General features: G+C 42.4%; 1 protein-coding gene across 2 annotated transcripts; it reads right to left on the reverse strand.

Annotated features, from left to right (window-relative positions):
- SLAIN1 (SLAIN motif family member 1) lies at window positions 1-27,888 on the reverse strand. Of its 2 annotated transcripts, XM_070943299.1 has the most exons (8): window positions 27,389-27,888; window positions 23,290-23,429; window positions 13,263-13,412; window positions 11,502-11,651; window positions 10,474-10,821; window positions 9,085-9,240; window positions 4,579-4,873; window positions 1-76 (listed from the first exon to the last, which is right to left on the reverse strand). In XM_070943299.1, exons 1-8 carry the CDS (start codon window positions 27,886-27,888, stop codon window positions 1-3), a joined length of 1,815 nt encoding a protein of 604 aa, XP_070799400.1. The 2 variants fall into 2 exon arrangements, with proteins under 2 accessions (XP_070799400.1, XP_070799401.1); XM_070943300.1 differs by lacking the exons at window positions 10,474-10,821; window positions 13,263-13,412; window positions 23,290-23,429; window positions 27,389-27,888 and having other exon boundaries at window positions 11,502-11,562.
- Between the last annotated feature and the right edge of the window lie 97 nt (window positions 27,889-27,985).

Below are 27,985 nucleotides of genomic sequence, written 5' to 3' on the forward strand. Positions count from 1 at the left end.
TCAATAACAGCCATCTCTCCAGTTACCATCCCGTAGAGTAGTAAATGAAGAAAGAGGTTTCGGTGGCTGGAGAAAACTGTTTAAAAAAAAAACACACACACACACACAAGATAAGCATAAAATAAGGCAAAGTTCCATGAACAACTAAGCACACATGTATTGCTATTTTCTCCACAGGCTGCAGTTGACGTACCTCTCGGATGAAATCTCGCAGAACGACCCTCTCATTTTTAGCATCAGAAGAAAGATTTGATAGAACATACTGCACGCATACTTTTAATTAAAAGAACTTTTTAATGTCTTTTCAAACATGGAACAAATTTGTCTTCCCATTCTTTGCCCAGATCTGTCCAGATCCACAAGACACTTCAAATGTTTTACCGGGTAGAAAAACTGAGCAGTTTTGTGCCAGGAGTGTGCAATCTTCTCCTGAAATGAAGCTACTGTAATTCTCAGGTTCCTTCTTAAAATGTTTAACATTGTTCTTTTGGAAATTTCCCAAACTGATTACAGAGTTAACCAGTGGTGAAATCCAAATTTTTTTACTACCGGTTCTGTGGGCGTGGCTTGGTGGGTGTGGCAGGGGAAGGATATTGCAAAATCTCCATTCCCACCCCACTCCAGGGGAAGGATACTGCAAAATCCCCAGTCCCTCCCTACTCCTGGAGAAGGATATTGCAAAATCTCCATTCCCACCCCACTCTGGGGCCAGCTAGAGGTGGTATTTGCCGGTTCTCCAAACTACTCAAAATTTCCGCTACCAGTTCTCCGAACTGCTCAAAATTTTTGCTACCACTTCTCCAGAACCTGTCAGAACCTGCTGGATTTCACCCCTGAAGTTAACCCGTTGCTGATTATTCCCCCCCACCCCCCATTACTCTTTTCATATAACTGGTCCAGCAAAATCCCTTTAACTGTAGATCTTTGGAAAGTAAGAAACTATCAGTAATAGAATTTACTAGAAAATCTGTAATTCATTGGGCCATCATTTCAGAGATATTTCCTTACCTAAAGAGAGTAAGATAATAAACATAGGCAGGCAAAATCGGTTGATCTTGACAATTAAGCACCTATTAGCACTTGGATGGAAGACTGAGAAAATTTTTAAAAGTCTGGGAGATGGCAAACCACCTATACTGTTTTCAAGAAAAGTGTCTGGATGTGTCCATATAATCAACCAGGAAGGAAGTGTGATTTAAAATTTCGTTACGCTCTTTTTTTTTTAATTGTATGTTATAGAGGTAAGGTGAAGCAGAATGGGATTTAAGGGAAGGGAGGCAGGTAACAGCCCTGGGCACTGGTATTGTGTCTGCAGCAGACCAATGCAGTCAGAAGTCAAAATACATCTGTTTGCACTAGTATAGCTCCAATTAGAGTAGAGATGAGCTGAAAAGGGTTTTTTTCCCTAGCGTTGACAAGATGTAGAACATAAAATGTATATTAATGTTAGGGATCAGGTCAACTGATCATTAGCATTATTTTCTAACAGAGGGAAATTATATGTATAACTATACTCCTTCCCTTCTCCTCAAGGAGAACAATTAGCTGGGGCTTGGAAGAAAAAAATATATGGCATATACCCGTGATGGCGAACCTATGGCACGCGTGCCACAGGTGGCACTTGGAGCCATATTAGTGGGCACGCCAGCTCAGCTCTGGGGCGCATGCGCATGCCGGCCAGCTGGTTTTCGGGCCTTCTGGGCCCACCAGAAGTAGGGAAACAGGCTGTTTCCTGCCTCTGGAGGGCCTGGGGGGTAGGGGTGGGGAAGGCCTGTTTTTCTTTCTTACCTGGCTCCAGATCCTCTCTGTGTATCTGGGAAGGACGAAAACAGCCTTTTCCACTCCCTTGGAGGCCCTACGGAGACTGAAAGGGCCCATTTCCTGACTCCCGGCAGGACAGGAAGTGATGTTTTTTGCTGTCCCCAGCCTCCAGAGACTTCGAGAGGCTCTGGAGACTGGGGACAGCAAAAAATGTCACTTCCTGTCCCACCGGAAGTTGGGAAATGGGCCGTTTCAGGCCTTTGGAGTGAGTGAGAGAGAGTGAGAAAGGCTGTTTTCGCCCTTCCCAGATAAATAGAGAGGATCTGGAACCAGGTAAGAAAGAAAAACGGGCCTACTAGGCCATCATGTGCCAGGAGCAGGGGGGATGGGGTTTGAGCGCACATGCACGTGGGCACATGCGTGCACAACCCTTCCCCCGCCCCCCCCTCTCCTGGCACGCGGTGGCAAAAAGGTTAGCCATCACTGGCATATACTGTATCCGACAGATTTTTCAATTGGATGTGGCTATCTGGCCATGTACGCTTCACCCTGGGGCTCCCTGCTGCAGCCAACCCACCACTGGTATTTATCCTTGATTGCCCCTCCACTAGCATTCTGGACACTGAGGGACCAGTGGCAGGAGAGAAGTGCTGGTGGAGGGACAGCTGAGTATGAATACTCACAGTGGGTCCGCTGTGGCAGGGGGCCTGGGGTGAAGCAGACACGGCCAAGCAGGCACGGCCAATTGTCCTAAACCTCCAATGAACAACTGAGGCACATGAGAAACTGCTCTTCTATTGGTCTGTTTCTTGGCAAGTCATAGATCTGCAGAGTTTAGCTGGTCTATATCACATGCTTCCGCTTAGCATTGCTGGTCAGAGTATGAGAAACTGAGTACAGGAGCCTTGCTGAATATACCTCAGCCAGAGAGGGGTCCTTGGGTTGAACACTGATCACCAGTATCAGGACTAGTCCTACTTCCTCACCATCCTCTATGAAGGGTCAAAATATAGATCTCATACATCATAAAAGCAGTTCCTACTATTCCTAGGAACTACTTGTGCTTCTTTACCCGTGACCCTTCCTTTACCACCCAAGCCAACTCCTCTGCCAATCTAATGTATGGTCTTCTTGTTTATTCACTCAGTAAAGACAGGAGTTAATCCTTTTCTCCAAGGAAAGACATCACAATAGCTAATGTCAAACCAGCTGCTCGGTTAAAAGAATTCAGACCTTGCCAACACCAATTTATTAGCTATAAAACCAAAGGCAGTCCAGAATTAATAGGGTAACAGCACAAACCAACTGAAAATAACTATTTGACCGATTATCTATCTATGGATATCGATGTTTCCCGTTATCTACTACTACAGAGAGGGACTCCTCAGGGTGCCGTCGGCCAAGTTTTGCCGGCTGGCGACACTCAGGAGGAGAGCCTTCTCTGTCAGAGCCCCTGCCCTTTGGAATGAATTGCCCCCGGATATTCGTAACATCTCTGATCTCCGGGTCTTTCGCTGTGCCCTCAAGACCCTACTGTTCCGACAGACGGGGCTGTCTAATTGAATGATTTTAAATTGGGTTTTAACTTTGGGTTTTAAAATTCGGCCAAAACTATTTAATGATTTTAATTAATTTTAACTATGATATTGTATATTTATGTTTTAATTTTGGCTGTACACCACCCCGAGTCCTTCGGAAGGAGGGTGGTATATAAATAAAATTATTATTATTATTATTATTATTATTATTATTATTATTATTATTATTATTATTATTATTATTATTATTATTATTATTAATTTCCCAACTAGTGATCCCATGAATGATTTTTGCATCTTTTGCATGTAAATCTCTGATGATTCAGTTCTCCAACATAGCATATCACTAACAACCTCATATCCATGTCGACACCGAAACAATACAGTTTGTGTTTGTTTTGATAAGAAGCTGAGAGAAGATTAGATTCTCATAGGGAAACTCCCCTAAAAGGGATGCAGATAGACTAGTATCAGTATCAGATATCAAATCAAAGTTAGAGGTGGCTTGTTGGTTTCAATAAACCCAGTACGAGCCAATAAGGCTGAGCTGGATTAATTTATAGGCAGGTGGAAGAAAGAATTGTTTGGAATTGCATAATGAAGAGTCATGATGGGTCCTTCTCAACAGTACAGAAAGCTCTGGGTTGAACTGAAGATGACAGAAGAAGATTAAAATATGTATATGCCAGAGATGAGTCTGCAGACAATGAGCTGCCAATCTGAATGATGGGTACCAATTTATGTCAAGTGTAAAGATGATGTATGTGCGTTAACATGCATGGAGTAAAAATGCGACGCGTGGGGGGTTTGGAGACAAAAAAGCCCATTTTTCGCAAAAACGGGATGCACAGAGAGGGTTTGGGGGGCCTGCAAAGTGCTCCTGCGGGCTGGGGAGGGCAAAAATGCCCGGTTTTGGCCTCCCAACCCCCCCCACACATCATGTTTTTGCCCTCCCCAGTCCCCAGGAGCACTCTGCAGGCCCCCCAAACCCTCTGTGCATCCTGTTTTTGTGAAAAACGGGCCTGTTTTTGGCAAAAATGGGACATGTGGGGCGGGGTTTCGGGAGGCCAAAAATTGCTGTATTCGGTGTATAAGATGCACCATCATTTCCACACTCTTTTGGGGGGGGGTGTCTTATACTCCGAAAAGTACAGTACTTGATTTATGAAAATTCTTACTCGCTTAGGCATCTCTAGACTTCATGACAGAACTTCAGGGAGTGGGAATTATTCTTTAAAGCTTATAAGCTTAATTTCTCCTTCAACAAACATATTCTTACCTTCGAATTGGCTGTGCAATTTTGCTCCTAGGTATACTGCTTCCACCTATGGCCAGGGAAGGCCTAGGAAGACTACTACGAGTTACAATATTTGTGTTTGCAGTCTTGTTTGGCACTGGAATGCTTGTACTGGAGTGCATTTGCAAGCTACTATTGGACAACGCAAGGCCACTGCCGCTATTACTTCCTTGAACTGTTGGACTCACGTAGGCCATAGCTTTGAGGGGCTGCCTGGCAGATATTGGAAAGTGTCCCACGCTGTGGACTCTGTGCTGAAGTTGCCCTGGTGAAGGAACTAGAAAGAGGAGAAATAAAAAAAAATAACTGAGAGCTATAACTGAAGAGAAATGTAAATAGTTCCTGACAGTGATTTCACATATTAACACGAGGAAGTAAATTATTTAAACAAATGTAGTATGTAAAAATGTATTCAGATGCTCAGTTATTATGTAGTTCTTTCCTGTTGTATTTGGTCCCTTTTGCATGAAATTCAGGCATGCATATCCATGGGGAAGGCAAAGGGAACAGATGAGAAAACTTATACTGTATCAAAGCCTGTTAACAGACACACAAGTTGTGATGCAAATACTTAAAAGGTGAACTTTGTGTCATAATGACACTGCACGAGTCATCTTTTGGTAAATGCAGATACTTATGAGTTTGGGAAAATATTTTAAAACCTTCAGGAGGAGGAAGAGAAAAACTGAAGAAATGGTACTGAACAACAGCATTGGATTGAAATATTTTCATATCCAAATCATGCTGAACAACTTGAAAGTTGAAAGCAGAAAACCTCCTAGCATCCTTTACATTAATTATAAAATAAAACTAAATCTGGAATCAATTTGCACTGGCTTGAAGTACTAAGTCCTACAATCATCATTCATTGGATCATTGTCTCCTGGAAATCAAATCTTCCTGGAAATCAAATCTTCCTGCATTTGGGGATTTTACAACTATGTTAACAATAAATGCATGGAAATAAAATAGAAAAATCCCCTTGTTAGGTATTTTTTAGGAATCCTAAATTTATTTTAGTGACAGAAAATAAAAGTACATTTAAAATAAGAACAAGATAATCTCCATTAAACCATTTTCCTGAATATAAATCTTCAAAGTAAAGTTTCTCTCAATTTAAATTTAAATTTAATTCTTAATGACTGCGTAGGAACAGAGACACAGAATCTGTAGATCAGATAACTGGTAGGGAAGTAAGGGAAGTAAATTGTAATCCCTGGAGCTAAGATCAAAGATGTGTCAGAGAGGCGTACCAAAATAATTAAGCCCACCAATTATTATCCTTTTCTCTTCTTTCATGTTGGGATGAATGATCCAACCCAAAGCCTAGAAATAATATTTAGGAACTATGAACAACTAAGCAGGAAAGGGAGCAATGTAGGATACAGGCAGTCTTCTCTTCCATACTGCCCCCATAGATCAATGCCAAACAAGGGAAGCAAAGATTCTAAAAGTTAAACCACTGTCTCATAGGATGGTGCCATTAACACAACTTTGCATTTCTAAACTATGGTTTACATTACCTACAAGGGCTTCTGGCAAGAGATGGGCCGCACCTAGAGGTGGGCGTCACATAATGTAACAACTGGTTTGCCCAGACCCGAAAATGTGAGCACGTACTCACTTCACTCGCGCGCGCACCTTCCACACATGCGTGCGGCAATAAAAACACAGTGATTATATAAGACAGGATAGCGCCAGGGCTTGTGGGCGGGCCCAGCCAGTGCTCGGAACTACCGGTTCGCCTGAAACGGTCCAAACCAGCAGCAGTCCACCTCTGGCTGCACCTCACAAAGACTGGAAAACAACTAGCTAGCCTCATCTGAAAGGCTTTAAACTAAAAAAGGAAGGAGTGGGTGGCCAATCTTTAAGACCAAACCCCAAGAAAATAAATCAGACAATGAGGAAGGAAGTGGAGAGAAGGAAGGAGAATTTAGGTATAAAACAGGACAGTTAAGAACTAAATGCAAGGTCAGCCATTTACACATTAGTCCTCAGAGTTTGGGGAATGAACAGGGAGAACCTGAAGTCCTAATACATGAGAGCAGGACAGGTATGGTATTGTTGTCATTACAGAAACTTGGTGCGATGGAATCCATGATTGGGACATGCTGCCAGAAGGATATAAATTGTTCAAAGCAAACACACCCAACAAAAGAGGAGATAACAAAAGAGGAGGTACTTACATACATTGTATATAAGTAATCACTCCACCTCTATAGAAATACACGATATCAAGGATGAAAGCCCAATTGAATGCATCTGGGTCAGTGGTGAAATCCAAATTTTTTACTACCGGTTCTGTGGGCGTGGCTTGGTGGGCGTGGTGTGGCTTGGTGGGCGTGGCAGGGGAAAGATATTGCAAAATCTCCATTCTCACCCCACTCCAGGGGAAGGATACTGCAAAATCTCCATTCCCTCCCCACTCTGGGGCCAGCCGGAGGGGGGTATTTGCTGGTTCTCCGAACTACTCAAAATTTCTGCTACCGGTTCTCCAGAACCTGTCAGAACCTGCTGGATTTCACCCCTTATTTGGGTGAATATTAGAGGAAAAAGAAACGATACTGCTATAGGTATATACTTACAGGCCACCCAACCAAGTAGAGAAAATAGATGAACATTTTGCTGAACATTAGCTACCAGTAAATGAGATGTGCAAGAAATATACCACTGCATGGGGACTTTAGTTACCCTGACACCCTGGGAGACAAATGCAGCAAGTGGGAGATCTTTTATTTTATGGCAGGATGCCAGCATACCATAGAAGCTGAAGATGGCAGATCTGACACACGGTTACCAAAGAGCATTCTGACAAACTGAGGGACAAAAAGGGCAAATACAAAAATGGAAAGAGGGGCATAAAACAAGAACAGAATACCAGCAAATAGCCCAAATCTGCAAGGAAGGAGTCAGGAAGGCTAAGGTCAGAAAAAATTACTGGGATATCCATATGGGACACACATGGTGTCAAATAGGGGAGTGATGTAAGGGAACACACTGGGAGTACTGGAGGCAGAAGAGCCAGTAGAATAATAATGCAGCAGCAATGTATAGATGGAATGGGACAACTCACTGTGGCCAACTAGTCGTCACCACCTTGCCATATCCAACTTGCCTTTGCCAACTCACTACCCACTTACTGCAGGACAACTTGACATGGCTAACTTGCCATAGGAGCTGGCCGGTTAGGCAAATGAGCAGGTGGGCAGAGTGTGGTGAGATGTACTGGGTGGGTGGGCAGAAGGAGAGGCAGGAGGGTGAGCACAATCCATCCCACAATCAATCTGAAATAATTCAATGAAACTTCTAAAACTTTGCTCCAGATGTGAAGCAAAATTTGTTTTCCACTTTGTGCACACCCTACTAGCCTCTTCCAGGGTTAGGGTTAGCCTCTTCCAGGTCAAAGACTACAGTCGGCCTTCTAAAACCATGCCGAAAAGAGCCAGAGCCAGGGGAAAATAGGCAAAATTTGATATGGTTCATATGATTACTTCTCATGTTTTCACTTTAGGATCACAATTTGGTGGCAACTTTTGGAAGGTTCTGGAGGCCACAACTAAGTTTTCAGAAAATGCAACTATATATGACTCTGTAAATGTCAAGCTACCTAGCATATTTGGCAGACTCAGATTTGAACAACAACCCCAACACCACTGAAGTCCTCCTACCCTTCGTTTCTGATAATGAATCAACTGCTCTGAGGAAACAATTTCTCAGGAAAGGAGGGAGGAAAAATAGTCATACTACCTCTAATTTTTTTTGAAAGCCACATATATAAACTTAAAATGATCCTGAAAAGAAAAAAATTACCTGAAGCAAGAACAATTTAAAATGCCATATTTTTCGGACTATAAGACACACTTGACTATAAGATGCAAGAGGAAAACAACAACAAAAAGTTTTTGGCCTACACGCGCCCCATTTATGGGCCCTTTTTTTGGAGCCTTTTCCAGCCTTTTTTCATCCTGTTTTCAGGGCTTTTTTTGTCCCATTTTCTGGGCTTCTTTTGGTCTATTTTCTAGCTTTTTTGGGCCCATTTTTGAAGCTTTTTTGGCCCATTTTTGAGGCTTTTTTCTGCTTGTTTTCTGGGCTTTTTTTGGCCCATTTTTTCGGCCTGAAAAAGGGCCGAAAACAGGGCATGCAGAGGCCAAAAAACGGCCGGCAGGTAGGCAGGGCTTTGGCAATATTCAGTCTATAAGATGCACAGACATTTTCTCCTTTTGGGAGACAAAAAAGTGTGTTTTATAGTCCGAAAAATATGGTATTCTAAAGTAGTTTCCCTCCCCCCTAAAATCCAGGGCCTTGCTTGTTCGTATCAATCCCAATGATTTGCCGTAGGGGCTGTAGAACAATTGGATCAAAAGATCCAAGATTAGGAAAGAATGGTAATCAAACAGCTTTCAATAAATAAATAAATAAATAAATAAATAAATAAATAAATAAATAAATAAATAAATAAATAAATAACACAAATATTTTCATACTTACTGCAAGACTGCATTCTGGATACCCCATTACTGGCTCCATGCAAGTTAGAATCAAAACTTAGACTGTTCCTGACAGAACCTGCAGGGCTGCTGTTTGTATTGACAGTAAGGGTACTTGGCATTCGAGCTAAATTAGGCATGCTTCTTCGGAGTTTGTCTGTAGCAAAAGTAAGACATTTGCATTGTCTGAAAAAAATCAGGCATGAATTTCAAAGAGATAGTTCTTTTGGATCAAGTCAAAAGGACCAATCAATGTGGGATTTATAGAAGGATGCAGCTGGTCAAGGAATAATGGCAAAGTCTTATCTGTTTTTATTGTGCCATGCCATTTCCTATGACAATATGTTAACTTAGAAAACTCCAACAATATTCTTTTCACACTAGGATCCCATTTTTGGAATGGGAATAACAGTGATTGTGACATTCCAAAAAAGAAACAGGAGGAATTTGCCCTATGTGCCTCTGAAAGTTCAGAAAATTTATGCCAGTTGAACCTAGTTCAATTCAGTCCCAAACATCCTCAACCTTCCTTACTTCGTGTTTCCTCGCCCTTCTGGTCCTAACTTGCTTGATCGGAAAAATGGTAGAACTTCTTCCCCAATTTTTGTGCCATCCCAACTTTGAAAATTAAATCTGTCCTAACCAACCAAGTCAGATGTATTCAAGAATCATGCTTTTTGCCCTTAAAGGACTTTAGCTCTGCTGCAGTCCCAAAATAGTCACAATATGTGGTGAACAGATTTAGCAGGTTTCAAGCTGCATGGGCCTGAAGGAAGACAAAATGATGTCCTATGTAGAAATAAGCAACCTCTCAGATCATAAAATAGTTTATGATCTATTTCCCCCAAAATAAGACATCCCGATAATAAACCCAATCGGGCTTTTGAGCACATGGCAATAAGGCCAAGTGCTTATTTCAGGATTCAAAAATATTAAAAAATTATTGAGCCAGGAGTATTTATTAGTCAGTGTCACCCCAACAATATGTGCAGTTTACTGAGATGCATGGATTTTTATCCTTCGTTTAAATTAAACTTTCTTACTTAATACCTTCCAATTGTATTAGAATATGACTCCTATCCCTGTTAGGATGATTGTGATGGCCGGAAGTGACAAAGTTGCAAGAGCTCCACTTGAAACAGCAAAATTCATACTGCTAAACACAGGAATCCTCTTCTTATGGGAAAGAAACTGTGTGCTTGTGTGGGGAAATAAGAATGGGATATATATATAGAAAGAAGGAAATTACTTCCAGAATATTAAGCCTTTATAAACTATTTTTAGGTATATTGTCAAAAAGAGAACAGCCCACTAGTATTACATTTTGTTCAGGATCAGATGTAAGCTGATGTCAAGAAAAACTCAAGTCACACAAGCCAGCCACTCTTACCTCCATTAATTCTGCTTGATTGAGACTCCAGAAGATTTGGGGGTTGAGGAGAACAAAATGGCTGCTGTTGATTATTACTATAGGGAAAATATGGGGAAATTGGGCTCCTCCTACAGTCTCGTATATTGGAGAATGTTTGGGAATGGGAAATTCCTTTTTGGAAAGGAGAGCAACGTGTGAGTCGAGGCTGCGGAGGGGGTAAATGGTCAAATTCTTCTTCCTCATCTTCAAGGCTATAACGATCAAATTCCTGATCACCACTGATCCCTTTTTTGATCAAAGGAAGCGATACACTGGAACTGTTTCTTGACACTGATGTTGAAGTTGAAGCATAGTCTTGCCTCAGGCCTGTAAAGAAAAACAAGATCCAAAATACAAAGTGGTAAAAACTGGACTTCTACTAATAATATAAATATAATTGCATTATTATTTTAATCTTGCCGGACAAACCATGATCCAAGAACCAAGAATTACAGAGATTTCAGTAAGGTTTCTTTAATATGAGTTGCCATTTTATTTTTATGCAATTAGTTCACTCTCCACTCCAACTAGGTTTCTTCTCTTTGCAGTGGTCAAATGCCATATAAGTTAGGATACTTAATTGTGATTTACATTGGCTATGCAATTAAGTTCTTGACAGCATATGAGCAATATACCTTTTTAAGGCTGTGAATTACTTCATATGCAAAAGCAAATGGGAAATGTATGACTGTGTATATACAATACCACTCTCCAACTCCTTGAATTCAATGCCTATTTTCCAGGAACATGCACCAGTCAAAAGAAAAGCAATTCAATTTTGTGAAAATATGCAGATGTTTTAAGGAGTTACAGAGAAGTAGTATGCAAACACCATTTTCCCTTAAAAACCAAAGAACTGTAGCACATTTTCAAATTTTTTAAACTCATCTTCTACAAAATCATGCTATTTTGCAATGATCAAGCCTTTTTTCTCTTTAGTCATAAAACAAAAAAACAACAACCCATCAACCCTATTTAGAATTAGGAAAATAAAAATTTCAACCTACTTTCTTCTTGTAGGCGAGCCATGATCTGGACATCTGTGAGGTCTTGTAGTTTATACCCCATGGAAATGGAATCATCTTCTAATTCTGAGGTGCTCAATTCACTGTCCAGAGATGACTGAGGACTAAGAGGAGAACTTCTAGAAATGCAATCTGTTGAAAAACATTAAAACCGTAAACATAAGCACTAATTCATAAGTTAATAAACAAAGAATGTGACTGTTATATACAGTTACAATATGTCCGCATCATCCCAATATCATAATTTGGAAGAAAGACTCAATGACGCTATAGAAAGTGCACCAAACAACCCCCTGCCACCTAAGGATATGCATACTTTGCCAATGATTAGGAATGTGCTCGGACCACACCTGAGCACCACTGTTTTATGTTATTCACTGTTATTCATTAAATAGATCTTCTTGAACAAACCTCAAAAAAGATGCTGCTGCCTTGAGCTGATTCATTAAAATTCTTAAAGCAGGTGAATTTGTTTGCAAGTTTGCAAGAAGAGTGCAGAAAATGGCTATAAAGTGCTGGTGAATGGTTAAACATACCATGTTTCCCCAAAAATATGACCTACCCAGAAAGTAAGTCCTAGCTTGATTTTTACACATGTGCCGAATATAAGCCCTCTGTCAGGTTTCGGTGTTGTCTTCAAATAAATTGCATTTCCAAACAAATAGTCTTTGATGAAATCTTTCATTTATTAAGCACGACAATCTGTCCCCGATTATGTCGTAGCCAACACTGACTTCCTGACCCCAAACCTTCCCTTTCCTTTCCCCAATTCTCTGCATCTCATTGGCCATCTTCCAAATCACTCTCCCCATATTACTACTTCAGCTCCCAGGAATGTCCCCCCTCCCATCTCATCTTCTAGGGGATATTATCTTCAGGGAAAATAAGTAGGTGAAAAGTCAAGCGTCCTCTTGCCAGCTGCCCCCTCTTCTCCTCCTTATGTCAGCACTGGAACAAATGTAGTTTGGAGTGCTGACACCCTACCCCCCAAATAAGCCCTAATTAAGACCCCACCCACTCCAAGGTGCATAAGTAAAAATTAAGCTAGGATGGGGATGGGGGGTGGAGCTGCCCTACTACTTACTTTCGGACAGTTGCAGCCAGGCCTCACACACCCTGATACCTGCCTTGCTGGCCCATTTCTTCTGCAGCTGGTAAGGTTGGAAAGGCTTTCCTGAAGGCCTCTGCAGAGCTCTGGGTCGGCTTTGGATCTGTTATCGGCTGCAGAGACATTCAGGAAAGCCTTGCTGGCCACAGAATAAGTTCCTGAAGGCCATTGACAACGAAAAGGAGGCCGGGGGCGATGCACGCAAGTGAGGTGAGTCAGTGGATGGCATCCCCAGAAAATAAGACCTGGTGCCTTTTTTGGTGGCAAAAAATATAGGACAGGGTCTTATTTTTGGGAAAACACGGGTACTTCTTCCAAATCGTTTTCAAAATATTCAGTCCTACTGCAGTCCATTTAAACAGCATGTATTAAAAGTGGTATAGTAGTGATCTCTATTCATTAATTCAATACAAATAGGAATCCTATAATTTCTTCACATTAAAAAAGTAGAACAAAGAAACAAAAATGAAAACTGCAGTATGGATTTATTTTAGATTTGGGATTCCTAGTTATTTTCTGTCTATTTGTAGTTTTCCTTACAGAAAACAGGGTTCTTAAATACACTGTCAGTAAACCTACAGGGCTTGGGCTTAGAGAATATTAAATTGCTATGTTAGTAAGAAAGTAGGCATTACCTGTTTGTTCAGGTGTTAATATTGCTTTGCTGAAGGTTTTAGGGAACGCAGGGCTGTTAAAGCTATTGCTATATGGAGTAAACCTTGCAACAGGACTATAAGGAAAAGCCAAGGATACAGATGAAGAGAAGAGACTCCGCCATCTATTAGCTGTTAGTGGGTACAGAAAAGAAAATATCAGTTTGTATTTAACAACAGAATGCATATCTATCAGGGAGTTAATATGACAAGAAAGCTATTGATGTATGTACATCTAGCGAGATACGTCTCACTGGAGGCAGGGAATTTTATTCCCAAACCAACTGATGTATGAGGGATTTATTAAATTTATTTGCTGTCCATCTCGCATCAAAACGAGATGCCATTTGCATGGAGTTAGTTCCACTGAACTGATAGAATGCCAATAATTTTCTATAGGTTAGAGGGAAAAAATCCTGTTTAAGATAAATAAAAAAAGAACCACATTATGAGGCAAAAGGATCAAAAGGGAATAAAGTGTTGTTTCTTTTTTAAATTTTCTTCTCTCCCGTACAATACAATTTAACGTTGAACATTTTAAACACTTCTTGGTACCAATATTTACCTATACAAATTATTTAAATTGAAATTTAACAGTAAAATAAATGATGTGAGAATATTATGATTATGGACAAAATGGAGTATACATACCGAAATAAGAACTTTAGAAGCTATAGTTTTGTTAAACACTAAAATCATTGTTATTGCATGCAGAATAACAAAGTTGTGTTTTAAAAATGCTTAAAAGAAATGCTGTATTAGTGAGCTTTTAATTATCATAGAGGAAAGGTTTTTGAAACACAATATTATTTGGATTAATTATTGATGACAAACTGGAATGAGTGAAGTTTCATGATAAACCACAGATTCACTTGCCAAGTAGCCAATATAAATTGCATCCCCCTTTTAAGCTTTTAAGTCAATAAATATAAATATTTCTTCTTTTCACCAAAATGAAATTTCAAGTTACATAAATACAATTTTTTTTAATGCAAACGTACACACTCCAGAGCAGACATTCTTCCATTATAATCATGCTAAATGCCAGGCTGCTGTACAGCCAGGGAGGATAAAAAATTATGATTTAAAAAAATTTTTTTTTAAATAATCAGATTTTTAAAATTTAAATCCGATTGTTTTTATTTAAATCAGATTTTTTTAATTTTTATCAAATTTATTTTAATAAAATGCTCCAAAAGAGTAAATAATAATGGAGTATTTTTAATAAAATACTCCAAAAGAGTAAAAATCTAAAGATAGTTCTCTTTAAGATACATTAATAATTCAGTTTATTCAGCATGAAATGGAGCTTAGTTATGTAGCACGAGGCTGTATATTCTGCAATATTTACATTTTTGGTAATCTCATTCAATGAATCCAAGCTCTGCAAGCCAAATAGGAAACCTTCATTTTGTTTGCAAATAATAATATTAAAGATTCTAACTACCAGCAAGAATGAGACCTTACATTTAAAGAGCACCTGTCATTTTAGATAAATCATGGCAGTGCCTGTTAACTGGCATCCACTCACCTGCTGCCTGCCATGTCCCTCACCTTGTTGTGTCATTGCCACATCACCAGCCATCCCATTAAAATTAATGGAACTGTTGGTGAGTCAACAGTGGGTCAGATCAGGAGCCGTTGCAGGACAGAGGTGACAGTTGCTCTTTAAAAATTATGATTTAAATTGACTTGATTTAAATCGAGCCTTTTTACTAGTGATTTAAATCACGATTTAAATTGTGATTCAAATTGACTTGATTTAAATCAAGTCCACCCTGTGTACAGCCAATGATGGATTGAATCATTGACCTAAATTATGCATGCACATATATGAAAGAGAACACTTTAACATGTCTTCTTGATCTTATCTAAAGAAAAGCCAAGAATAACAAAAGCCATTTTTAAGACAAATTTCAATCTTTTGTCCTTTTCATCAGAAATCATAAAATGTAAATGCCTTTAAAATGAAAAAGGTCTTTTGTGCCTTTGGACTGGTGTCATAACAGTCTGATCCAAGGCCATCTCCCTGTGACTCCCAAATGCAGTCTGCAGCCCACGTGTAACAGCATTCATTATTTTGCCACAATTGCGCCTTTGAGAAGACTCACAGTGAACAAAGCTACTGTTTTTGCAGCTGGGATTCCAAGAACCTCAGTAACAAAAACACAGCATTTGTACAAAAAAAAAAAAAAAAGGACAGAGAGACATGTTCTAATCTAGAGTTTTTCTCTGTTCTTAGGGAAAGTGTGAGATCTATTCCAGTCAGTTTTAGCAGGAGTGCTTTCAATAGGCACAGGGAAGGAAAAAGACTATGGACCTTCTGCTCTTCTTATAAAAATAATTTGAGAATAGAACCGAGGAAGGAAATGGTGAACGTCAGAGGTATGAAATGTGTTTTAGGAAAAGTGATAAAAGTGCAGTGTTCCTTCACTGACTTTCTTTCTTTCTTTCTTTCTTTCTTTCTTTCTTTCTTTCTTTCTTTCTTTCTTTCTTTCTTTCTTTCTTTCTTTCTTCCTTCCTTCCTTCCTTCCTTTCTTTTCTCTCTCTCTCCCTCCCACCCTGCCTCCCTCCCTTCCCCAATCCTAAACAACTCAAGGTGGCAAATGTATCTAATGTTCCTTCCTCCTCCTATTTTCCCCTCATCAAGCACCTGTGAGGTGAATTGGATTGAGCGAGCGGGTTGGACTCAAGGTCACTCAGCTGGCTTTCATTGTAAGGCAGAACTAGAATTCACTATCTCCCGCTTTCTAGCCTGGTGACTTAACCACTAGACCAAATTGGTTCTATACATCTATTGCCCCTGCCCCCAATTGATCAATGTATAGGTGCAGCAAGCCAGTCTACGCAAAACTGAATTTTTACATTCCTTTTCCTAACAGTTGCTACACCAGTTTCATGGCTCTGCTCCATATTTTGCACACAATAGTACCTGAATCTGCCTGGGATGCTCTGTTTGGGGGCAAAGGTAAGACTTGAGTAAGCTTCCACTCATTAATTTTCTGTCTTCCTTACCTTCAGCTCAAGTTGCTTCCAAATACAGTAACTCACTATTCTGTCTAACTTTGGATAAGCAGTTCCCTTTAGATAGCTTTTCACTCTTAAATACAACCCAGTTTTCTTGGTTTGGTGCATTCACCTTTGTACAGTGTTTCCCTTCCGCTGATGTAACGTCCAATTTAGAGACTGACAGATTTCCTATCCTCTGTTGGGTGTTATCTTGTAGAAACCTATTGGTTTCTTTTTCTTTAAATCTTTCTCTGTTGGCATCTCTACTTCAATGAGTTGCCAATCAAAAGCAGGGCATCTGCAGGTTTACAAGATGGTAGATGCAACCACACAATTGAACGATGGCCTTTTAAAAATATATATATTTATTTTGTGCAGGACTTTGTGCAGTTATAGGTACCATCTTGACTTTCAGCTAACTTTGCATCCAAAGCCCTTTGTTAAAAGCCATTATTTTCTGCTTCAGGTTGAGAACAAAATTTTCATTTTCTCTTTGTGGCAGCCTCTCAAATACTGGAATACTTGTTATGTAAATAGGTTTGTTTGGCGGGAAGTTCGAATTAACTGACCCTCAGCTGATTGGCTGACCACCACAGCTGCAAGGTATATAAAGGGAGCTGACTCCCCTGGTCAGTTGCTGGAGTCTCACCATATAATAAAGAGCTGTTGTCACTAACTACTCTGGCTTGCTGCGTCCTCATTCACCCCACTTAACATTGGCGACGAGGATGGGATTTTGAGGCCAGAAGCAGAGGAGAGCTGAAGCCACACTCGAGAAAAGAGCTGAAGCCACGTTCAGAGAAGGGACCGGAGACCGCAACCGAATCCAGCCAGGCGAGCGAGCGGAGCACAGGAGAATCCCCAAAACGATGTCTGCCTATACCCTGCCAGCGCCTTTCGACCCCAAGGAAGAGAAGTGGGGGTCCTACATGTCTCGGTTCGAGTGCTTCATGGTGGCAAACGACATGCAAGGGCTACCGGACGTGCGGAAGAAAGCCCTGTTCCTGAGCCACTGCGGGCCAAGAGTCTTCGACACAGCCGAAGCATTGTCGGAGCCGAATTCGGTCCACAACATTTCCTGGTCGACGCTACAGACCCTGCTGAAGGACCACTATGCACCAACGCCATCGAAGTACGTCCAGCGCTACGATTTCCGGCAACGGCTACAGCAGGAGGCCGAATCGATCAGCGAGTACGTCGCCGCCCTGTGTAAGGCCGCAACCCAATGTGAGTACCGAGACCTGGATGAGATGCTCCTAGAGCAACTAATTTGCGGAGTGAGAGATAGCCGGCTCCAGAGAAGGCTGCTTGCGAGGTTAAACCTGACCCTACTCATCGCGCTAGACGAGGCCAGGGCGCAAGAGTCGTCAGTAAAGGCTGCCGAGAAACTAAAGAGCTCCCACCTAACCAAAACAACGCAGAAGACGGCGCCAGTGCATCGAGAGGTCGTAAGCACCGCGAGCGAGGGGGAGTCTGAAGAGGAGGTCTACCGCACCGAGCAGTCCCGCACAGCCCGGAGGGAGCCCAGAGACGGATGCGCCAGCTGCGGAGGGTCCCACTCATGACAAAACTGTAAGTTCAGGGACGCCGTTTGCCGTTCCTGTGAGAAGAGGGGCCACATCGCTAGAGTCTGCAGATCGAAGACACACCAGAGCTACAGACCACGTGGCCAAACTGCCCAATCCGAGACGGCGCCACACCGAAGGCCCAACAGGGATGGCGGAAACCGGAAGGGCGCGAAATTTGAAGACGCTGGGGCCTACACCATACGCATCACACAGACCTGCACCTCGCCCGGAGAAAAGACCTACACCTCGGTCGAGATCGAGGGACGGGAGTGCCAGATGGAGATAGACACGGGATCACCAATATCCATCATGTCTTGGGAGAATCTGAAGAAAGTCATCCCCAGCGTACACAAGCGACAGCTCCAGCCGCAGCAACGCAGACTGAAGGATTACCAGGGGAACCGCATACCCGTCGAAGGCAGAGGCGAGTTCCAAGTCCAATACGGGGAGTTTACCGAGAAACTGCCCCTCACCATCGTCAGCGACAACCTCCCCAGCCTCCTGGGCATGGACTGGTTTAGGGCCCTAGGCATGGGATTCACCGGAGTAAGGAACGTTCGAAGCACCCTGAAGGAAGACCTGATGCAAGAGTTCCAGGATGTGTTCGACGAAAGGCTTGGCAAGTATGTGGGGACCCCGATTTCATTTAATCTAGACCCCAATGTTGCACCCATCCGTTTAAAGCCTAGGCGGGTACCATTTGCCCTGAAGCCCAAAATAGACATTGAACTGGACAAATTAATCAAACAAGGGGTGCTCGTTCCAGTCGACCACGCCAAATGGGAGACCCCAATTGTTACACCGGTCAAGCCGGACAGGTCAGTGCGCATATGCGCTGATTATAAATGCACAATTAATAAGGCCCTGCAGCAGAGCGCCTATCCAGTGCCCGTCGTTCACCACTTATTGCATTCCCTGGGCCCCGGCAAGATCTTCGCAAAACTCGATCTTGCGCAGGCGTACCAGCAACTGCCGGTAGATGGCGCTACCGCAGAGGCACAGACTATCGTAACCCACAGAGGGGCCTTCAAGTGCACCCGTTTGCAATTCGGAGTAAGCGTGGCCCCCGGACTGTTCCAAAGTACCATGGAGCGGCTTCTACAAGGGATCCCCGGGGTGGTACCCTATTTCGATGACGTGCTCATCACCGCCGACAATGAGCAACAGCTAAGAGAAAGACTGAGGGAGGTTCTAAGGAAATTCAGGGACGCAGGACTCAGAGTAAAGCGTAACAAATGCATGATTGCAGTCCCTTCAGTCGAATTCTTAGGGTACAGGGTAGATGGCACCGGCATTCACCCCACAGAAAGCAAGATCAGGGCAATCAGAGAAGCACCCACCCCCAAAGACAAGGCAGAGTTACAGGCCTTCCTGGGACTATTAAACTTTTACGCCATTTTCCTTAAAGACAAGGCAACAGTGGCAGAACCCCTACATAGACTGTTAACCAAAAAAGCCACTTGGAAATGGGGGGAAGGCTGAAGACAGGGCATTCGCCGGCATTAAAAAACTGCTATCAGCCGAGAGTTTTCTAATCCAGTACAACGCAACGCTTCCCCTTGTTCTAGCATGTGACGCGTCCCCGTTCGGGGTGGGAGCCGTCCTGAGCCACAGACTCCCGAATGGCCTGGAGGCGCCCATCGCATATTACTCCCGAACCCTATCAAGTGCCGAGCGAAATTATAGCCAGCTCGACAAGGAGGCCCTCGCCGCCGTTTCGGGAGTAAAGAAATTCCACGAGTACTTGTTCGGGAGGGACTTTGAGTTAATCACAGACCATCGACCGCTCCTGGGCCTCCTCGCGGGAGATCGACCAACCCCGGCAGCACTTTTGCCCAGGATGACACTTTTGCCCAGGGCCATCTTCCTCGCAGCATACTCCTATCGCCTGGTACATCGACCAGGGGCGGACATGGGCAACGCGGACGCACTCAGCCGATGCCCACTACCCGACGGTTTAGAAGACCCCACACCCGGCATCCCCATCCTGCTGATAGACGTTTTGGACTCGGGGCCCATCACATCAGCCGAGGTTGCAAGAGCCTCAACCAAAGACCACGTGATCCGGACAGTCGCAAGTTGGGTTATGAGGGGGTGGCCGGAAAGGATTGGGAGCGGGGAATTTAAACCATTCGCGGGAAAATGGGATGAGTTGACAATGCAAGGAGGTTGTTTACTATGGGGCGATCGGGTTGTTATTCCTTCACGTTTAAGGAAAAAAGTTTTAACGTTGTTGCATGAGGGGCACCCTGGGATTGTAAGAATGAAGGGGCTAGCCAGGAGCTACGTCTGGTGGCCCAGCATGGATGCAGACATTACCGAGTGGGTGGGGAAATGCCAGCCCTGCCAAGAGTCCAGATCAGACCCGCCAACGGCACCCGTGAGAGAGTGGGAAAGGCCCCAGGGACCCTGGTCCAGAATACATATTGACTTTGCAGGCCCATTCCATGGACAGACCTTCATGGTCGTCGTAGACGCATTCTCCAAATGGTTGGAGATCAAGCTAATGAAGGCCACTACCACCGACGCAACCATCAGAGAGCTAAGACAGTTATTCGCCACACATGGGTTACCGGACATCTTAGTGTCAGATAACGGGCCACAGTTCACCGCAACACAGTTCGAGGGTTACTTAGCGGGACTTGGGATCAGACATGTCCTTTCTGCCCCGTTTCACCCGGCTAGTAACGGACAGGCTGAGAGATTTGTTAGGTCAGCAAAGGAGGCCCTTTCACGCTTAAGCCCCGGGGACTGGCAGGAAAGGGTAGACAAGTTCCTAATAGCCCAGCACTCCACACCCTGTACAGCCACGGGCCGAAGTCCGGCTGAACTATTAATGGGGCGGAAACTCCGGGGAATACTAGATAGACTCAACCCCAATTACTCCCCAGAGGTCTTCAAGGGGGGGGGGGAAAGGAAACTGAGAGAGTTCACCATAGGAACACCGGTACACGCTAGAAACTATGGACAGGGCCCACTCTGGGAGGCCGGAACAATCACAGAAATCACAGGCCCCAAGTCATACCGGGTAGACATGGGGGACGGGAGAGTTTGGCGCAGGCACATTGACCAATTAAGAAAACGAGTAAACACAGACACCGACGATACATTAGACGACCCCATCCCCGACCACGACTACCAACCAGAAACACAAACCACTAGCCCGAGTAGAACGGGGGACTTAGCTGAGGATTCTGGTATCCAGCGCCGCCCCGTCGAAGTAGTCCCAACAGCCGAGGAAGTCGCCGCCCACGAGGAGGTCCCGGAGGCCTCATTGGCGGAGCAGGGAGAAACAGAAAGTCCCTCCGACCTGCTCAACGCCGCCCCTCCGACTGAACTACGCAGGTCAACTAGGACTCGTACACGCCCTAGTCACCTGAGAGACTATGTATGCAAATAACACCCCAAGTGACTTCTGGGAGGGGAGGAGTGTTATGTAAATAGGTTTGTTTGGCGGGAAGTTCGAATTAACTGACCCTCAGCTGATTGGCTGACCACCACAGCTGCAAGGTATATAAAGGGAGCTGGCTCCCCTGGTCAGTTGCTGGAGTCTCACCATATAATAAAGAGCTGTTGTCACTAACTACTCTGGCTTGCTGCGTCCTCATTCACCCCACTTAACAATACTGCTATCATGTCATCCCAGTCCTTCTTTTCTCCAGACAACCAAACCCAAATCCTGCAACTGTTCTTCATGTATGTTTTCATTTCCAGGCCTTTACTCATCTTAGTTGCTCTTCTTTGCACTTTTTCCAAAGTCTCAACATATTTTTATAACGTGGTGACCAAAACTGGATGCAGTATTCCAAATGTGGCTTTATCGAGGCTTTATAAAGTGGTACTAATACTTCACGTGATTTTGGTTCTATGCCTTTGTTTATACAACCAAGAATTCCTTTAACTTCATGAGAATTAGAGGGAATCCTATTTGAGCCGGTTTCTCAAATTATAGTTCCACCTTGGATTCGTATTTTTTTAATCTGACTGCTGTCTTAGAGCAGCTCTTCTTCTTGTCCCTCAAAGTCATCCCTTCTGCCCATTACATATCAGTTGTTGTCTAGCAATTTGGACGCACTTCGTAATGATAGAGTTTGTATGGGAATTTCAGAACTTCATGAACATTTTTCATTCCTTCCCACAATCTGTCCGATTCAAGGTAGCTCTTCCAATATATGAAATATTTTAAGTGTTCTTGCAACAAGAATTCATAATATAGACTAGACTAGATAGATTAGACTAGACTAGACTAGACTAGAATTCTTTATTGGCCAAGTGTGATTGGACACACAAGGAATTTGTCTATACTCCATCTCATATTAATCTTACCCATCCACCAAAAGTGCAGAGGAGAAGAAAGTGCTGAATATCAAACATGAACATGAAATAACTGGGGATATACAAGTTAAATTTCACTGAAGCAGGTAATTTGTAGATAGAAAGCTGCTCTGCATAATGGACAATAAACCTTTGAGTCAAGCTTTTTTATAAGTGAGAGAAATGCAAAAACGTAGAGGAAAGCCACATCAAATTCTCTATCACAGTCTTGGCACAATCTTACACATTTATACCCAGCCTTGGTCAAATCCAACTGTTTCTCTAAAAGAAACTATGCAGCCTGGATTACACCAGAGGCTTAAGGAACAGCTGAGTTAGGACTTCTACAGAGCAGGTGACACTAATGGTGTCCACAGACTTCTTGAAAAGAAGATATGCTGATAAAGATAAACAGTGAATTGTTATAGACAAATTCTGCAAGAGGCAATAAATCAGTCCAATTACCATGTTGATAAGAGACATGGTAGCTGAATAAATGTGTTCCTATCTTATCTGCTTCTAATTGGTTCCTTGGTCTTTGCCACAATCATCATTTCACCATATTGTCAATATTGCACTTATGTCACAAACAGTTATTCTGAATCAACCTTCTATCTGATTCTATTTATTTGAAGGTATTTTCTGACAAACGAACAAACACATTGTTGTACAAGCTAAGCGAGAATTTAAAAATGACAGTGGCATTCAAATGAAAACAACCATTTATAAACGTGCACCAGACTTTAGCCGTATTTCCAAAAGATAAGGATATCAGAAACACAACAAAGAGTTTTGAAATGTGTCTTAAAATCATGGGACATAAAACCAAAAATAATTCCAGAATCACACAAACTACTAATCCTTATTTTATTATATATATATATACATATACATATACATATACATATACATATACATATACATATACATATACATATACATATACATATACATATACATATACATATATATATATATATGGATAGCTCCATACAGAACAACATTCAAATGGCTAGTCTTACACTGGTACTGATATCTAACCAACTACAATCAACCAGAAAAGGTTTAGTTGAAAAAAAAAAACAAAATAAATCTTAAGAATAGAAACTTAGAATTACCTTGTTCCAGCCTGAAGCACAAAGAACGCTTGGCAGCTTCCATCTCAGGGCTTGGATTATCAAGAACATGTCGACACCACTGCAGAGGAGTCAATGACTTTTCTTGCTGCATGATACCCTTAACAGGTGCAGCATATAGCCTAAATAGAAGCAGAGAAAAACTTTTAGGGAAGTATTATTTGTAGTGATGGTAGCTGTAATTTTCTACCTTTGGTGTTTGAATTACAAGTCCTAAAACAATACAATGTTTGGGGCATATTTTAAATGACGTTAGTTTTAGCCTTTTGTAAATCAGGCTCATGTAACTATTTACTCCTCCAAGAATGGAGATAATAGTGTATATCCATCAAGTGAAATATTATGAGCCAATAGTTAAGCTCTAAGCAAGCCTTGAATTGAACTTAAAATACCATACGGGTAAATCCTCGACAACCATAATGGCACCAGAAGCTCCAGAATTTTAGTCATAATCCATTGAGGTTATAAGTCAAGGCACCACATGACCGGACCAATTTTACAGGGGCCGTAAAATGAGCCACCATGGTTGTAAAATGAATCAAATGGACGTTGTCAGGTCCAATAAATCAGGAATCAGGGTTGTTTAAATCAGTACAAGTTTATTCCATTTTATCTCTTTACAAGAATCTGAACTACTAATGGTCAAGGCAAATTGGTAGTAGATAAGAGTCAGTGGAATTCAAGGAGGGCTGGATTTAGATCTCTTGTGAGAGCGAAGGGACTCCAAACTGATTGCGCACTTGACCCCTCCCTGGGACTCAGTACCCATTACAACAGGTGCCAAAACATGCTTTGATTCCAGGAAACAGAAAAAAATATTAGGAAGTTTCATTCTGGTTCCTCTCCGATTCCCTTGAACATAAGAGGAAAGGAAGAGAAAATGCAGTCAGGCTGGTATGTTGATGTTATAGCAGCCTATCTCACTACGATTGTAGTCTTTTTGTGGTGCCTCTTTCCTGCTCTGGACAACCTCAAAGGGCTGACAATAACCTGGTCTATACTTGATCTACATATTAAATATTGTATGTTAAAATTCTTACCCAAATCACTAGATGTGGCAAAGTCTAAAATGAATATATGGTTTAAGCATGTGCCAAATCATACAGGCACATCACAAAGGAATACAAATCTAAAAGAATTATTAATTTGACTGGTTAAGACAAAAGCTTGAGGTGATTAGTGAAGAAACAAGAGTGAGAAGAATATGAGTGATAAGGGGGGAGTTTGAGGAGGGGAAAAAAGAATGTATTAGAAAAGGAAAAAGGTAAAATAATTTATTCAGTAGTTTAGTCCATTCATTTAGTAGGTTCACTGCTGGAAATGACAAGATCAACAAGTTTTTGTGTTGTATACAGTCCAATGCTATAATATTCTATCTGGGTCCAAGATTTTTCTATATTTCATCTCTCCAACTCAAGAGGTGGTCAATTCTGCAAGCATCTAAAAGGGCTACCAATATGTCATCTTTGGGGGCCACCCATTGCTTTGCATATTTAAAACATTCCTGCCTATCCATAATTTCTTTCTGTGCCATTTTTATGACATCTTCAAATTGGTTCTGCAGTATATTTCTGCATTTCAGATTTGGTACCTGAGTGAAAATTTTAGTATTTACTCTTCCACCACTTACTGTACTGTGTACTCAAAGCTTCTCTATTTCAGATTTTCTTAGGCTCCATACTTAGCAGCCATAAATTATTTCTGGTATGACTATGGTGCTGAAAGTACTTTGGTATTTTTCATATATTGGAAGATTGGGTGGTAGAGGTAAATGTTCAAAGAGCCATGTCGCTGTTCTTCAGCATGATATCTCTTAATCAATTGGGTGTATGGCATTGATTTCTTGACTAAGGTACATATAGGAGTTGACATTCTCTCAAAACATCCTAAGCAAACCATAAGACCTAACAACCCCAGAAGAAAAAAACAGGAGTCATCTACAACATACAATGTAAGAACTGCGACAACCACTCCGTAGGACAAACAGGCAGAACGCATCCAGGAAAACCAACTGGCAGTCAGAAGACATGACAGAAACTCTTTAATTTCACAACGTATTGACAGATTTAACCATAGTTTCCATTAGGAAAACGTGACAATCCTAGACAATCCAAGTTAAAAAATGCCAGGGAATTTCTAGAAGCCTGGCACTCTGACAAATTGGCCATCAACAGATACATAGATATTAACAACATCTATAAGCTATGCAAAAGAGGCAATCAACCAGCCCAAAAGAAAAAAAGACTCCAGCACTTCTCCACCAGTAGTCAGCACTCAGATCAGCATAGATTAACTCCAAGGTTAACTTCAGACCAACACTCAAGGAAGCAATACCCCAATCAAGAAACTGCCAAAGAGCCATCAGTAAGCAGCCCAACCAACCAAACCCTAAGATTGCCCCCCACACACAGACAGGCAAGACACCAAAATATAAACTTGACAGCAACAGTAGCAGAGATGATGTTACTTACTTAGGGTAATGAAATATCTGCAAGAAAAAAAGCAAGCTCAGAAAGCACCAAGGACTCCTCATTTCAACCGTGAGCTACGAATATTCTCCTTTATTGGCTGACATTCTCTATTTACTCTTTAGCTACTTTCTTTTTATGGTATGGTTAGAATTAGATTCACAAGCATTGGGAGATTTTTCTGTTGATTTTCAGGTTTACCATGTTGAGTTCTTTTAAACACTACCCAACTTCTTAGAGGCTGCAGCTGATGATTTAAAAAAAGTCTCTGGTGAACCAGTGGGGTTCCATTTATTGATAGGGATGCCTTTTATCTCCCCAGATGGGTATTTAAATTCCAGAATATTTTACGAAACGGAATTCTTAGCAAATTGTTCAACATGTTAATGGCTGAGATTCTAAAAAAAAAAAAAATGCACTGACTGATGTAATGAGGAATATGAAACTGAAATATAAATGGTATTTGATATTGGAAACAGTGAAGGATGTTTCTTCTTTCTGCATGAATTTACATGTACTTTTCTTTGGAAGCATTTTAAATTTTGCAAGAGGAAATATCAGAAGGTATGGTTGTAAAGAAAGTGAAGCTGTATGAAACAGTATTCTCTTCCCAAACTTCTCTACTCCCTCTGAAAAGACTAAGGATTTCTCCTAAAATGACTGCAGTTTTTCTAACAATGGAGAAAAATCCCATCCGCTTTGCTGACTGTTGAAGTTTACACCTTTTTCTGCAGTATATCACAAATAACCACCTCCATTTTCATTATTTTTGCAGGCACCCATATTGCTTTGGATCCATTCAGAAATATTCTAGGCGGGCCATACCATCACAAGGGTTGCTGACCACAGTACTGAAATCCACGTGCAATTTTTCCAAGCCATGAGATTTCATCCCTCCCACTGAGGCAGTAATATTACCCATTCGTTTTCAGCTCAACTTCCATTTCAAGCATGTATGCTAAACTGTGAGCTCCCAGACTGGCTTTATTTGAAATCCCCAGCTTTTCCCATTTTATCAATTCTTCCCTACATTAGGGTAGAACAGTAGTTCATATAACTGTCCTATTTCAATCAGCATCAGCCTAGAATCTTAACCAGTGCACCATGATTATTTTTTTGCACAACATAGTCAAGGCAATGCAGCAAAGAACCCAATGCTAACAAATCTCAGTTCCCCTGCTCCATGCTAAATTTCTTTTTAAGAATTTATAACCATTCCCATTTTAAATGCATATACATATTGGTGCCTGGGATTTATCCACCAATCCAATACAAAGAGAAATCTTTAAAGCCCGGTGTTTCTAAATCTTTGTTTGGAAGCAAATGGAGGACTTGGGAAAGTAATGGTTGGGGGGAAAAATCAATGAGAAAAACGGAGAGGGAGGGCCGATGTAAATAATAATAATAATAATAATAATTTTTAAAAATCAGAATCCAAGGGGATTTAGGCAGCCAAATGCTGGAAAAGCGAGCTTTGGAAAGCGCCAGCTGGATACAAAAAAGAAAAGAAAAAAAGAGGAAGGGGCTCTTTTCTCAGAAAGGGCCGCAGGGAAAGAAGAGCCAGGCGGGAGACAAGCCTTTGTGCGAGGAAAAGTCGGGCAAAGATACCCTACCAGGTTTCCTCCTCCTCCTCCTCCTCCTCCTGGAACCGCTGCTGCTCTTCTGCCTTTTCTTCCCAGCCGTAGCCACCCAGCCTCCGAAGATCCAGGATTTCCACCTCATCCAAAAGGCTGGCCGGGGGCAGAAGGATGGAAGGGGCGGCGAGGGCTTCGTGGGGTCCCCCGGTGGGGGATGGCTTGAAGTAGACGAAGGGCTCGGCTTGGCACACGAGAGCCGGCGCTGGGCTCGACCTGCCGGCTGGAGGGGAGCTGCTGCGAGGGACTAGCGAGGCGGCGGCGGAGGCTACCAGCCGCGGCTGCAGAGGGCTGCTGGGGCCCGGGCCAGGCGGCGAAGCAGGGGAGGTGGCAGCGGCTCTATTGCGCAGCTGCTCGTTTTGCTTCTCCAGTTTGCGCACCAGCTCCTGCAGCTTCTTCACCTCCAGCTCGGCGCTCACGGCGCTCACCGCACCTGGCTTCACCTCCGCCACCATCGGCTTCACCAAAGCGGCCTCCATAGCCGGAGGCGCCCTGGAAACGAGCGCAAGAGACTCCCTTTCTTCGCCCAAGGCGATCCTCTCCCGACAAGCGCGCTTCTCTTTCCCCGGGGCACCT

The sequence above is a fragment of the Pituophis catenifer genome, unplaced genomic scaffold (genome assembly GCF_029215685.1).
Source record: "Pituophis catenifer annectens isolate HBS135680 unplaced genomic scaffold, rPitCat1.0.hap2 SCAF_4, whole genome shotgun sequence".
Lineage (NCBI taxonomy): Eukaryota > Metazoa > Chordata > Lepidosauria > Squamata > Colubridae > Pituophis > Pituophis catenifer.